A 15174-nucleotide genomic window follows, 5' to 3' on the forward strand; every position below is an offset into this window, starting at 1 on the left:
TTTCTTTATTAATTAAGATACTAAAGGAATATAAAGAAGGTCGTTAGATAAAAGAAAGAAGGATAATTAAAGTAATATAATAATTATTCCCTTTTTTTAATTATTGCCCCTATATAAATTAAATAACTTTACCTTACCTATCTATCCCCTTACTTTTAATTTTACCTTTATATATTCTATATATACTTCTTATATCTCTCTTTATAAAAATTATAATTACTTATTATACTACTATTATAAGCTTTAAATATAGTAAATATAGTATATAGTTTTAATAACTATAAATAGCTTTATATTTAGCCCTACTTATATTAGTAGTACTTATAGTATATTAATAATATAATAAGTAAGTATTATAGTCTTTATAGTAGTCTATAATACTTAAAGGGGTATATTATAATTTAATTAAGGTCTTAAAGACTTAATAAGGGTCTTAGTACGCTATAAACTAATATATAACTATTAAAGGTTAGGCTTATACCTATATATACTAATAAGCGCGCCCCTTAGCTTTAAAAGTAAAGAAAATACTATCGCTACATTTAAAGGCACTAAATATTATCGGGAAAAGACGCGGTTATTAGATATATATTATTTGCAGCGCACCTATCGGAGCGCGTTCTACTTTTGCCTACTTTAACAGTGGCTACGGCACACACCCAAAGACACACCCACGCCAACGGCAACAGCAGCAGCTAGATACCGAAGGACGAGGGGGTCTAAGGGGAACGAAGGAAAAGAGAAAGCACTAGGCAGGGTAAGGCAAAGGCAAAGAGGGCCAAAAAGGTATATTGGCAAAAGAGGATATAGAAGAAGATAATAATATAAAGGTGATAAAAGAAGAAGATGATGATGCTGATGCTGTCTGCTAGCTAAGGAGGAAAAGAGACCTCTTTTATAGACCGAATTTTCCCTCCTTCTTCCCTAGACGAACAGGGGCCAAGGGATCATCTGATCAAGAAGAGGGCTAGCCAGAGACTCTGCCAAGGATCCTGCCAAGGACCCTGCCAAGGACCCTGCCAAAGACTCTGCTGCGCGGGCTGTGTGTTCCTTGGGGTACAGATGCCCCCGTCAAACTACGTGGCGTAATAGTCTTCGCGATAGTTATAAGCCCGGGAGGGGATGGCATAATTACCACCCCTGCAACTTCCTATAACTGCGCGCGGTGCGGGGTTCAATCCCCCGTAGACAACTACCTCTCTTGGATTTCCTTGGGTTATTGGCGCGGCGCTTGGTGTTCGACTCCCGCGTCTTAGGCTATAAGGTCTAGGGCTCCCGGCGGAGCCGCGATCCCTGAGGGGGTGTGTCGGGAAAAGACGCGGTTGTTAGATATATGTCATTTGCAGCGCACCTATCGGAGCGCGTTCTACTTTTGCCTGCGTGGCGCAACGGTCTTCGCGATAAATATAGTAGTTAACTAATAAGATATTAAGGAGGTTACTTACTAGATCTAAGTAACTATAAGCTAGTAGATTAATAGGGAAACTTATTCTACTCTATACTTTATATATATATATATATAGTTATACTTATAGACTCCCTCTTTTAAATATAATAGTATAATTTATACCCTCCTTCTTTAATATAATAACCTAATAACTAGTAATACCCTCCTAGCTACTTTATATTATAGAGTTTTCCTTCTTCTTCTTTTATTTAGCTATAGATTATCTATCTTTATACTAACTAATTTATATATATATTTATATATAGTAACTAGTTTAACTAGTAGTTAGTTTAATAGTAATTAGTTTACCTAGTAGTTAACCTAGTATTTCTTTCTCTTCCTAAGGGTTTAATATAGCACTTTATCTATATATTAGTCTATAGCCTACTAAAACCCTTATTAGGTCGTAATATATCTTCTAGAAATAGATACTATCTCTTATAAGGGATTATAATACTCTAACTACTTTAAGTAACTTAATTAAAAATAAGACTAGACATATCTTACTATAGGTTAGCTTAGGGCGGCGTCGGCCTCTAGTTTCAGTTCCTATGCTAGATTTTATAACTAGGTAATCGGGAAATTAGAACTAACTAAGTAACGCCCTTAGCCGTTATACGAGCAAAGCTCGTTAAGAATTGCACATCCTTTAAATGCTCCTGGTTAGCTATAGCCTAAGCATATTTTCGTACTACCATCGTGTGTATAAACGACGTGTCAGTATACCTGTCTTTGCCTTTCTCGTCCCTTATAGAAGAAATGCAGAGCGGCCAGCCTGCAGGATACGACTTACAGCTGCTGAACGAGGGACCTATAAAATCCGTCAGGCTGAAGGTAATAATTTCTATAATAATGCGGATGGCGATGGCTTCTTTTCGAAGATCGCGAAAATGTCTTAATAGATTCCTTGAGCATACTATTTACCTCAAGGGTTCATTGGCCGTCTTGCATGTAGATTTAAAGGGCTATAAAGCGGCTGTCGATACATAGCAGACCGGCTTGAGGGCAATTCAACGTTCTTGGGCTCGCTTACATTACTTATCGTTATTAAGTCATTGAAAATCAAGATACCACCTGGGCTTCAGGTAAGTTACAGACTGGAATGCAATCTCAAAAGGAATTCCATCCATTATTGTAGTCTATAATCTTGCAATCCCTACCTTCGGTGTTGTTGAAGATTCCGCTGAGGGTACTTAGAAAGCCTCCGGTGTCCAACTCTCTGACTCCTTTGTACTGACTGATTGCCGCGTCCCAGGCCTGGTCCGAGCATAGGTCGTACCGTCGCCAAGCTTCGTTAAAAAAACCGTATCCTCGTGTGCCAGTCATAAGGTAGAGCCAAAAGGTGTAGCTTTGCCTGTCTCACTCACGCCTCCATAGTGCTTCGAAGGTAAGCGACGCCGCAAGAAGAGGCAAGGCAAAAGATTGACTAATAAGGCTATTCCTTCTGCCCTAGCCTTTGCGAACAAGGCCTTTAAGCCTGCCATCTCTAGCTATACGGACTATGTATCTCAACTAAGTCTATCTTTTCTTGAAACGTGGTCGCGGACATTCGGTGTGCCCTCCTTTGTCAGCCGCGCCGGTGCCGACAATGACACCACACATCTCTCGCCAAAAGGCTAGCTTCCATCCTCAATCATGAACATCTCCTGCCCAACATCAGTCCTTCATCTACTCTTATCGTCGCTTTGGCTTCCATCGCCGTGGGTGCTCCCTTGGACGAGTCACCCATGTATGGCTACGGACAAGAGCTGCAACCTGTGAATTGATAATGAAGGACAATGCCCGTATATTTGCCATCCAATCGTCGCGGGCATTACAGTCGAGCAGTTCCTGGCCTGGGCAAGTAGTTTCCCGCAACGCAGCGCTGACTTGCGGACTAACGGTCTTGCAGAACCAGTCAATTGGGGCAGAAACATGTACACCATTCCTCATGAACCATTCATACTGCATTGTAATAAGAGTATACGGCGAGATTTGGGAACTTGACGTGTGTGTCGACGGAGAGCTAGTCGTGGCAGCTCGCGGGATCCAGATTGTTTCTCTCGCCGTGGTCGCTGTCGCTTAGAGCGGTAAACCAAGATGACGGAGATCGCATAGTTTTTGAAGCGCCCCTCTTTTGGCAGAACGGTCCTGTCGCCGGTCTGGGCCCTGCATTCCTTGGCTTATGCTAACTTAACGCCTTGTGCACTTGCATCGCGGAAGGCAGGTCTATGACCGGTCGGCCTTCCGTTCCGTAGCGCCGTTGGCATCAACCAGAGCAGAGCGGGACGGAAGAGAGAGCCATTACAAGGGCCGCTATCCAAGTTTGTGTAGACTCAGGTCCTGGGAGCACGCTCCAGCTTGGCAAACTTCTCATCAAAGTGTTACAAGGTGTTGGATCAACTGTTGATATCGCTCAGGCCTCGTTGCCATACACGTGCCATATAAGCTCATGGCCTGTAGTGGGTAGGCTGGGCAATACCCGAGCCCCTTACTGCCTGAGCATCCCGTCCCCCATTTAATGCAGCTCGTGCAAGTCGAATCCGACCGTATTTCCGCCGCGTCTTTACGCTGCGGGTCCCTTACTGGCTGGATTTGAGCCAGTCTGAGTGAAATGTAAAGTCAGTGTTTGTCGGTTAAGTTGATATCGCGTTAAATATATCACATTGTCTGCAACTCCATCTTCTGTATCGTCGCTAACTGTCGCGGGTCGGATTACTGGCCACTTTACAAGCCGCCCCAGTATCCACGCACTTCACCCATCCATTGCTCTTCCCGATGTCCGGGCCGTCACAGCGGTCTAGACGCACCAATCTGGCCCAAAATACACACAGCCGAGTCTTGGATCGCGCATCAGAGGAAGCTCAAAGGGAGAGGGGCGGGAGGCGAGCTGACTTGTTGCAATATATCTATCAAACCAGAAATACCGCTTGACTAGGTAAAGGTGGAACGCTCCGGCAAATGCAAAACTGGTACACCTTATGGCTGACTTCCTTTTTCTGCTCTGTTTGGCAGTACCAATGATACGCGATATACAGAATGCAAGGCCAAAGGCCAAATGAGGATTTGAACGGTGGTTCGGCTGCAGGGAGCAGCGGTATTAGAATTGATAAAAGAGAGCGTCATGGCGTGCACCCGACAGTATCAAGCTGGAGAGACGCCTATTATATGGATTTAAACCAAGGGATTGCACGTCCGGAACATGTATATTCGGCCTTTGCCGTATCTCATCTACGGCGAGCCTCTTGGACAATCTTCTATCGTCCCTATGTGCTCCGGTCTAGCGACTTGAACAGAGTCGCGCGGCGTCCGCTGTGGCTCGAAGGGATGAGCAGGAGCTCGGTTTCTGGGGCTTGGGGGATCCTTTGGCCAGCTTCTGGCTGCTTCCGACTTTCTGTGTGACTTTTAAGAATAGTCTTGTTTTGATAACTTCAATAGTATAGAGGACTTCAATAGTACAGAGCAATAGCCTGCCAACCAATATCAGCACAGCCTTGGACGGAGGGGCAGACACAGCCAGTTCTTCCAAATCAGAATTGCTGCCTCTGGGCATCCATAAAGAGGACTCCAAACAGGGCGGCTAGCCTCGTACCCAGGACCCCGTCTGTGGCAAACGCAGTCCACGCCGAGAAGATAGCTACTCATACACCACATCGAAGCCCTCCATGCTGTCAAGCGCAGTCCTGATTGCCAACGTGTACGCCGCCAACCCACCCGGAAAGCAGACGGGCTCGTAAGGCTTGCCGGGAGCGTTGCCGCCCATGTACGTCGACTGGGTCGTCGGGAACAGCATGGTGTTGTTGATTTCAACGACCTTTTGCTTCCAGGCGCGCGCGGCCTCGCGCTTGGGGTTGACGTGCTTGATCTTGTCACGCTGCATCTTGTCGATGCAGTCGGCGATCCAGCGGCCCTGGAGCTCAATGCACGAGGGGCCGTTGGACAGCAGCGTCGGGCCATGGGCGCCGTACAGGTGGAACATGTTGGGGTAGCCGCTCACCGTGGTACCGAGATAGGTGCTCGTGCCGTGGGACCACTCTTCGTCGAGGCGGGTGTTGTCGATGCTCTTGAGCCCGAGCTGGGTCATGCCTGTACTCAATGTCAGCTTGAGTCGACTTCCTTGAATAAAGCCGCAAAGAGCCCACCTCCTGTAACAACGTCCTACAAGGGTTACAGGCAAATGTTAGCCCCTATCTCGTGACGGCCCTTGCAGCCGAGCGCACTTACAAAGCCCGTGGCAATGGCAATCACGTCAAACTTGTGGTGCGTCCCATCCTTGAGAGTGATGCCCGTCTCGGTGAACCGCTCAATCGGGTTGCTCCTGACGTCCACGACGTCGACCGACGGCTGGTTAAACTGCTCGTAGTAGCTGTGCTCCAGGCACGGCCGCTTGATGCCAAAGAAGTGCGGCATATCCAGCGGGGCGAGCAGGTCCCTTTTGCGCGCATCCTTGACGCGCGGGCGCGTCTTGTGCGCCCAAAAGTTGTAGGCCTCGGTGTTGGCCGCCGCGTCGGTGAGCGTGTTCTTGTAGATGGACAGCCAGAAGTGGAAGCCGCCGGCGGCCCAGGTTTCTTCAAAGAGCCGCTGCCGCTCCTCGGCCGTCTCGTCCAGCGCGTTTCTCTCGAACCAGTCAAAGTGGAACCCGGCAAACGTCTTTTCGCGGTACATGAAGAGCTGAGGATAGCTTGCCTTCTTGGACCCTTGCTCTTCGGCGCCGAGGCTTCGGCGCCGCATCGGGACGGCCAGGTTCGGAGTCCGCTGGAAGACCTTGAGCTCGCCGGCCACGGGGCCCCAAGCCTGGACAATCTGCACTCCAGACGCTCCCGTGCCAATGACTGCGCATCGTTTGCCTTGCACGTCAATGTCCCTGTCCGGCCAAAAGGACGAGTGGTGGATGGTTCCTTTGAAGTTGTTGATGCCGGGCCAGTCGGGCACATATCTCTTTGCAGACTACATGTCGAGGACGCTGAGCCTCAGCTTTGGGCCCAACTTACACGCTGGTGCCGATGGGACAAGGACGGAATCGCTACTCACGAAACCTGTTCCCAGGATCAAGCTCTTTGCCGTGGTATTCCTGCCGTCTTGCGTGGCGACATTCCACCGACCCTTGTGCACGTCAAACTCGGCCCCCGTCACGATGGTGTTGAACGAGCAGTCCTTTTTGACGTCGAGCACCTTGTCGACGTGGTCGAAGTAGGCCCGCAGCTCCTTATAGCCGGGGTAATTGGTCGTCCAGTCCCAGGTCTTCCATACCTCGGGCCACGAGAACTCGTACTCGGGCACCTGGCTATCGACTGCGGCTCCAGGGTACGCATTCCACCGCCAGGTGCCTCCGGTATCGTTACCCGCCTCGTATACGACGACTCGGTAGCCACGGTCCCGAAGTGTTTTGAGCATGAATATTCCGGCTGCAGAGGGCACGCACTACCATCAGCAAAGCGCAAACACCTTGGGCCCGGAGTTGACGGACAAAAGCCTGCGCCGACAATCAGAGCATCCAGTTCGGCCGTGTCCGTCTGGGGACCCGGGTCACTGCGGGAATAGTCGGCGAGGTCGGGGCAGAAGCCGCCGCTCTCGGGAAGTACACGGCCGTTCATTTTCGTGCTGTTAATGTGTTGCAAAATTGGTTCGTCCACGTGTAGAAACAAGTGACCATCTCACGTAAAGGGGCAAGAGATCGCGCCGGCAAGGTAGCAGAGGAAAGGGGCCATTATACATGTAACCTCGAGCAGTACCAGGCTCGACTTGGCACGCTTACACACGCCCTCCTCGTCATAGACATCTCGCCCTTTGGTGTCCCGCCGGGGCTCGGTCCTCCGGGCGAGAGGGGAGTGGCCGCCATGGCAGGGGGTAGGACGCGAACCCCGTTGTCCTGCAACCTTGATTACCGAATATATTGGGCTTCTGCTGCGTGTCTGGGGCACGGCACGATGTTCTCCACTGGGATAGCCGAGCCGAGAGCGGCGAACTGGCGATCCACAAGGTGGAAGACGTCGGACGCCGACCTTTGCATATACAGTATGTATCGTGATGAGCAATGGCTCAAATTCCCCGTGTGACTGGCCGGGGCATGCCTTTGTGCTCCGACAGATTCCCCTCGGGCGCTATCTCGCGGGCCGGTTGTACGATTACTCTCCTGAACTACCACCGCGCATCCCCAAGCTGAGTGTGGCGGCTGTTGTGTCTGATATGCCGCTCACATGCTGTCACTCGCCCTTGAGATACCCGTCGATATAGTTCCCCTCTTTTCAACTCATCTCTCCCCGGATCCGGGAGAACCTACATGCATACGTGAGGCTGTAACGGGTGTGAATACGTGCGAGCACCGTGTATGGAAGCACACATCCATGAAAGGGTTTGCGGCGTTGCAGAAACAGTCCAAGGAGAACAATCGGGCACAACATGGTCAATTGCCAAGGCCGTCAAAACAGGCAGCGCCCGGCCTATGATTGTCTATAATAATAATGCCCTCTCCTCACGGTCCCACGTGAGAAACAAGTTTATGTATGTGTATTGGGCTTATCGTGCCGGCACGCACCAGAGGGCCGTCTTCCCAATCTTCCCATCCCGCCGTCGGACGGCCTCGACACGGCTCTATATTCAATGGCCGTGGCAGGGTCCTGGTCTCGGCCCACAAGAGGCCTGCAAAGGGTGCATGTGCATGGTTCTAGGCACGTCGTGGGAGAAAAATGGCAAATCACCCTTGCTTGTAGCGCCAGCGCCGGGTGTTTTCCTCAACCAGCCAACTGGTCACGACGGCGGCCTCGCTCGCCCACTTGGCGGCCTCAATGCTGTGCCCCCTTACCAGCTTCTTGTAGAGCGTGTTGAAGTCAAACGACACAGTCGTGTTGGTCTCGTGAGGATCCAAAGCCAGGTCGGTGAAGCGCCACTCGGTGTTGTCGACTATGGGCACAATCAGGCGCCAGTCTGGCCGCCGGGCATCGCGCACAGCGAGCATGGCGCCGCCCGGGTTGATGAGCGAAAACTGCCAGCTGCCCTGGGCCTTGTCGTCGGGAAAGAGGCGCGCAGGCCGGATGAGAGACTGGCCCTCGTAATTGCGGACCAGATCGCGGGCCGCCTGGCTTTCCGACTGCGACAGGGAACCGCTCGCCAGGAGGAGGTCGAGGATTGTGGGCAGCACCTGGACCGAGATGACGGCGTCGTTGACATCAATGTGCGGCAATTTCGGGTGAGAGATGACAAGGGGCACATGGAAATTGCCAATGTTGCCGTTGGCGTACGTCGAAACGCTTCCCTGCTCCGCGATCGATAGCCCGTGGTCGCCTAGAAAGACGACCAGGGTATTGTTGGCGGCACCCTCGGATTCGAGGATGTTGAGGACTCGGCCCAGCCAACGGTCGACGTAGCCAACAACATTGGTGTAGCGGGAGAGATCCTCGAGGTCCTTCTCGTCCGTCAGCGAGACGTACTGCTCGCCCTTGGGCAGGCCGAAGTCGTGGTGGGTGGTGCTCGTCAGGTGGGTGAGAAAGACTCGCTCGTTGTTCTTCTTGGCCGACGCAAACTCGTCCCGAATGTATTCCTCGAGGGCGATTTCGGGCAAGCCAAAGTAGTTGATGTCGGTGTGGTTGGAGGCGCCAAACTTGGCCGAGTCGCTCTTGAGGTACTCCTTTGTGATGATGCGGTCCTTGGAGAACCCCATTGTGGGCATAAGGGCGCCTTGCTTGTCGAAAGTGTTAGTGACGGACTGCATAAACGACGATTTCCACTTAAAGGTGGTAAAGTCGTCTTGTGCGGCGGCCTTTGTGCTGTCGTTGTGGGCCAGCGCGTTGAATGCCTCAAAAATGTGCGGCAAGCACGGCTGGTAGATGTGGTTGCTCAGCTCAAGATTGAAGTCGGCAATGAGGGGGGTGAGGCCACAGATGGTGCCCGTCAGGCTCTTGAGTGTGTAGGTGCTGCTGGTGTGCGCATTGTTGAAGTTGAGGCCGCCGCGCCGGGGCCGGTCCTTGTGCTCGAAGCCGTCGTCGTAGTCGCCCGTGAGGAAGTTTGCCGTCGTTGTGAGCGTGGCGAAGCGCTTCTGCGCGTCGGCGGGCAGCGACTTGGACTTGAACGAGTTGCTCAGCTTTTCCCAAATTAGACCGTCCTTCTTGATGGGGAAAACATCCTTCCTCGTGGCCTCGAGCTTGATGAGCACCACGTGGCGAATGTCAATATCGCGTAGCGTGTCACGCAGGGCAGGCAGCAGCTGGTCGTCGAGGTTGGAAATCCTCAGCGGGTCCTTGTCGCCGCTGTAGTGCTTGGTGTCGTGCCCGTACCAGTCCTCAAAGCCAGGGAGCGGTCGGTCCATGGGTAGCCAGGGGAACGAAGGGGGCTCGGCGAGGGCGGTGCGGTTGTCCCAGTCCACGCTGGCGCTTTCGGAGCCGGGGGTGGCGAGCAGGCGGGCCAGCGAGGGCGACGAGTGGGTAAAGTCGACAAAGGGCAGCAGGGGCAGGGTCCAGGACATGAAGACAAAGGAGCTCTCGGAGGGCCGGAAGACGGATGTGACGAGCTGGACGAGCAAGACGAGGCCGACGGTCAGGTACAGAATAAGCATGACCTTTTTGGAGGGCAGCGGGGGCGCGTCCGGGGCGCCGACGTCGGGCGAGTCATCGACGGCAAATGCCTGCTCGGCGGCGCCGTCTGCGTCCTGCTGCGGGAGGTGCTTGTACTCGGTGTCGTACGAGGCGGACGAGCGGCGGATGGGCAGCAGCGAGAGGGGCCACTTGAGGATGTCGAGGGCCATGCCGGCGAGCAGGTAGCAGAGGCCCTGGACGACGCCGGCGAGGACGACCATGCTGGCGAGGACGACGACAAAGGACACGAGGCCCGTGAGCAGCATTCGCCAGGCCGACGAGTCGCCGGCGGTGCCAATGTTGCGCCAGTGAAGCTCAAGGCCGGCGACAAAGAAGAAGGAGATGCTAATAGTTGCGGTGAGGGCGACGAAGCCGACGAGGACGGAGGCGAGCGCCTTTGCCGCGAGGCGCAGCCATCGCGCCGAGACGTGCAACTGGGCGTCGAGGAGCAGCCGCAGGGCGACGAGGAAAAGGGTGTCCTGGGCAAAGAAGGAGCTGCCCCATTGTATCAGATCAGGGGCGGGGATGGCATCGAGATGGGCGTAGACGTGGACAAGCTTTGCGGCGAGGACGGAGACGGCGGCGAAGGCGAAAGCGAAGCGGCGGTCGGCGAATCTGGAGACGAGGGCGAGGACGATGCGGCGGGTGAAGAAGCGGGTCGACAAGAGAGTGCCGCCGAGGGAAGCCATGGCATTGGAAGACGGAAGCCAGACGGTCTTGGACGGTCGGCGAGGGACAGGAGGCGGCGGACAGGAGGCGGCGGACGGACACGAGAGGCGGGCGAGAGACGGCAAGGGGAAGTGAGGTAGAAGAAGGCGTCGGGTTAAAAGGAGGCGGCGAGGGTGCAAGAAGAATCATGACCAAAAGTTGAAGAAGCGCGACCAGGCACGCATGCCAAGCACGGGACAAGATAAGCTTACCCTGGGCGCCCCGCGAATCACATCTGCGGGAACACCTCCACTGTACCGGGGCAGTACCGGGGAAAGGCGGCGCCACGAGGTACCTGGCCGGCTGCGTACGGGGTACAAGCAGCGCTTATTTCCTTAGCTCCAGGTGGTAATTATTGAGGCCCTGGACTTATTGCCCCATATAAATTAGGGAAGTGGGGACGTCCACTTGTACGTACTGTCTTAAATCCTGGTCCACTGACTGTTCTACAGTACCTTAGGCAGGTACCTACGTAATCAAGACAGCCGGACTTAGGGAGGCTCGAGAGAAGCCATTGTCGTTATCGTCATATACTAGTAGTATGCTGTAGCGGCAGCCTGGCTTTCCTCAATTGGGCCGCTGGCCACAAAGGTCTAGGCTAATGCTAACGTAGCCATGGCGAGCTTGAGATTATCGTCGGCTGCATCCTCGACCACAAAGCGGCTGTAGAAGCCACCAAGGACCAAAAAGCTCGTCATCACAATTTAAAGGCGTCGTGGAACAGGGCCTAAGTACTTAGGTACCTGGGTACCTAAGGTATTGTATGCAACACGGCGACCTAAGGTACCTGCTGGACTTTTGGATGTGCAGGTTCTGCTGGGACACAACAAGCAAACTTGCTGCAGGCCGGGTCCGCTTCTTTTTCTTTTATCCGTGGCCATCGGTTGAGGAGGCCGGCGCTCGGACGACGTGACATGTGTAGTAGATGGCATTATTTGCACGGCGTGGCCGCCAGGACGCGGTCCGCACGCGCTCGCGTGCTCTTTGTGTCTCGCGGGCCTTCTGCTTCTGTACCTGGCGAAGCGGCGCCCCCCGCCTCCCCCTCTCCCCCCCGCTGTGCTGCATCGACTGTCGCGTGAGGCTAGGCAAAGTATCTTCATGTACCGACGACCTCACGTGCCCCGGGATACAAGGCAGTACCGCATGGCTGAAAACGAGGGCCGCGGCTGCTAACGATTCGCGGATTGCCATGCAAGCGGAAGCGATCTGGAACATTCGCAGCCTCGGTACCAGTACTAGCGCGACGTCGACGTGCAGCTCCGCCAGGCTCCTTGGCTCCCCCAGCACTCAATGGTTCCCCCGCAGCGCTGGAGGCGGGCTGTCGACGCTAACAACGGCGTTTGCCCGAGCTGGGTGGGGCTCCGCTGTAGGTACCTAGGTACCTAGGTGGATACTGTACCCTTGCCATTGTACATACTAGGTACCTAGGTATCGGCAGTAGGTACAGTACTTACCATTACAGCAGGCTTGAATACCTATCGGATAGGCGGAAACCATTATCTTGGGCCGTCCACGGCTTTCTACTCCTATATTTAAATCCCCCGCGGAGGCGCAATAGGTGGCACTGCAAACGGGTTCCTCCTCGTCGTGGCATTATTGGACGAGGACGCGCTCGACTGCGGATGCAATTGGTCATGTAAACGGTATAAGGGCGCATGTACCTCAAACTCAGGCTGTGTATCCTATAGCCTCCTTTATTAAACGAGATTTAATAATAGTTATCATTGCACACAAAGGGGGCCGCCCTGGGGACATGTATGTACAAGGTACATACGAGGTATCCGTACCGATGCTCGCATGGCGAGCAAACTCATCAAAGCCTTCCCCCGGGCCACGTCTCGGCACGGTGGGTGCTCGCCCTCGGCGGCATAGGTCCGTCGACGATCCCCAAACAGCGTCCGCCGCGGCGCATCCTTGCCCCCTCGTATCGACAGGCTCTGAGACCCCCATCGTGGATCCTTGACCCGTCATCCCCTGAGACAGTCTGGACAGTCTACAGACGCCTTTATGGGTGTCATTGACGGCCGTGTTCCAGGTGCTGGAAAACAGAGCACGCATTAACTTATGGGTTACCGCCAAGAAGCCTTGGGCGCGCGTTGGGAGAAGGGCAGTGGAATGCTAATCCCTACGCCCCTGCTTCCAGCCCTTGGCTGCCCAACACCGTCTAGGACCAACCACCATGACGACTCAAGTGCTTTGTTGCCCTCTGTCTTTGATTGCCTCGCTTGGCCCGTCTGCTCGCAGGCTCTGTTTCGCCAACAAGAGCTTCCTCGCCCCTATGGCTGTCCGGGGGGGTTCAAGGATGCATATGTGTATTTAACCCGCAGGCAGCGCCCCCTTCGGTCCGCCGATGGCTCCATGCGCGGTTCTTTTGCAGGGGCTATAAATACGGGCCGACAGTAGGTACCAACACTGCCCTCTCCCAGGCGCCTTGGTCGCGTCCCTTCCACACGCAGTACATACATAATACATACATATGCACAAAGGCGGTGCTGAAAGTCAGTTCGGCCCTCGCAGCATGTGAACCAACAGATGATACTGCAGGCAGGCCTCGCGGGAGCCGCTCTGTCTGTCCAAGTGGCGACTACTCTGTATGGCTGGCCCATTCAATCTCTCGCGCCCGCGGTTCAAGGCTGCCGGGGGCCCTGGCACACGGGCACGGAGCAATCAATCTGTCCTGAACCGTGTCGGAGATGACGTGAATCCGCCTTCAGAAGTCTCGTTCTCGGCAACGAGAGCGCCATCAAGCCGTCACGCCAACCACCGACACTTCACAGCCACCATTCCTCTGGCCGGGCACACAAGGAAAGGCGACGTGTGTGCTCCGGACAGGCCAGAGCGGACCGGGCTAGCACGAGTTGGAGGCATCGTACTCACCATCTTTGCCCTGCGGGATGCAGAGTAGGCACTGTGTGTAGTTGAAAGGTGTCTCCGGCCACGGACGGCATGGCTCACAATAGCTCACAATAGGTTAATTGACTTTACCTGTCCGTACAGTACATTCATTACACTTGGACGGACATGCGCCGTTGCCGCAAGCCCCCAGGCGACGCCACCTTGCCTGTGCGCAACGGATTGGCAGCTCGGTGGCGCTCCATCTCGTCCAACAGGTTCTCTCCCCGCCCCCTGACGCCCTTTCACTCTGGCTACGAGGTTGTAATTACCGTATGTACAAGTAGTCATCAGAATCCCAAATGTCACCTGGCAAACGAACCATTACTCCGTTCTGCATGTCCGGGCGGCTTGGCAAACAACACAGGGAGCCCGCTCCGCTTGCTCCTCTGCCCGGGGCAGCCCTTGAGCGTCCCCGTTTGCCGGCCACGGTCCAAATGAGGAGCTGAAGCATCAACACTCGCATATGTGTAGGTATACGTACATACATACATGCGTATCGAGTAACTCCGCCACCTTGTGCATCACGGTGCTGTCCAGGACTTTTTAGATGTCTGGGCCTCACGAGACTTGTTCCTTGCATCCATTGTTTGGTCACTGGGCTAGACGCGAAACCCCCCGGCCGAGAGTTTCTGACACCTTGCGCAAAAACGTCAAGTCATGTAATACGTCTCTATTCGATTGCGGTGCAGGCTGCTCTCTACGGGCTGCATCAAGCTCCGACAGTCTTTCTGGCTGACCAAACTCGATCAAAAACCATGGACGAAAGCATATAGCGCTCAAAGATACGTCATGATACTTCATAGTAGACTCCTTTGTCGGCTGTTTCTCTGAATGACTTCTCGCCGTGGCCGTCGACATCGTCATCAGACCCAGCTTTAAAGTTTCAGCGGGGACTACTTCAACAGTAGGTGTGCAGTATATAGGCTGTCAGTTTACAGGTATCCACCTTCAAACATGGTTGCACAAGGATGAGAAGGCAACGTGTCCGGGAGACAATGCCAAGAAGCATACTGTACGTGGTATCGCCGACATCAAGGCACGGAAAAGGAAGCTTCATGTTTAAGCATCAAGTCGAGCCGTCCCGAAAGCGACACTGGGTCTATTTACCGCCAAGCGCGGCCCAGTCTGCGTCCATTGCCGCCATTCTGCCGCTCACGCCTCTCCTCTCCACGCCGATTTTCACCTGGGCCCAAGCTGCCGAGATCCTAAAACCAGTCCATCCGTCATTCGTCTATGGGGTCAGCCGCGTTAGCCAGCCAGCATGTCGTCCAGCTAGCGTTTCTGCATTTCAACAATGTCGTGAGTCACGTCTTCAGCGTCCGTGAACCGGCGTCCAGAGCTCGCGCGGTTCCTCGATCGTCGAGACTTCGCTAACGTGACGGCTACTCAGCACACACTTCTAATGGAGAGCGTATCGAGCGGTTCCTCACTCAGCTGCGGTCTTACCGCACGCGGTACGAGCACTTAGCCCCGTATACAGTCTTCAGCGGCGGCGTCTTCTCCCCATCATTAGAGGCGTCAAATCTTGTCGGGTGCACACATACTGCCGCTGCTTAAGGAACTGCGAGTCGACCTAGG

General features: G+C 53.8%; 2 protein-coding genes across 2 annotated transcripts; both read right to left on the reverse strand.

Moving 5' to 3' along the window:
• Positions 1 to 5063: 5063 nt before the first annotated feature.
• HRG_02774 (flavin-binding monooxygenase-like domain-containing protein) lies at positions 5064 to 7020 on the reverse strand (the record flags this gene model as incomplete). The annotated part of the gene is made up of 5 exons (XM_044861245.1): positions 5064 to 5512; positions 5569 to 5584; positions 5651 to 6373; positions 6458 to 6831; positions 6894 to 7020. The coding sequence occupies 5 exons, from the start codon at positions 7018 to 7020 to the stop codon at positions 5064 to 5066; spliced, it is 1689 nt and encodes a 562-aa protein (XP_044722271.1).
• A 1100-nt stretch (positions 7021 to 8120) lies between these two features.
• On the reverse strand, positions 8121 to 10682 carry HRG_02775 (sulfatase domain-containing protein; the record flags this gene model as incomplete). The annotated part of the gene is made up of 1 exon (XM_044861246.1): positions 8121 to 10682. The coding sequence occupies one exon, from the start codon at positions 10680 to 10682 to the stop codon at positions 8121 to 8123; it is 2562 nt and encodes an 853-aa protein (XP_044722272.1).
• Between the last annotated feature and the right edge of the window lie 4492 nt (positions 10683 to 15174).

This window comes from Hirsutella rhossiliensis (assembly GCF_020360975.1).
Source record: "Hirsutella rhossiliensis strain HR02 chromosome Unknown scaffold00003, whole genome shotgun sequence".
Classification (NCBI taxonomy): Eukaryota; Fungi; Ascomycota; class Sordariomycetes; order Hypocreales; family Ophiocordycipitaceae; genus Hirsutella; species Hirsutella rhossiliensis.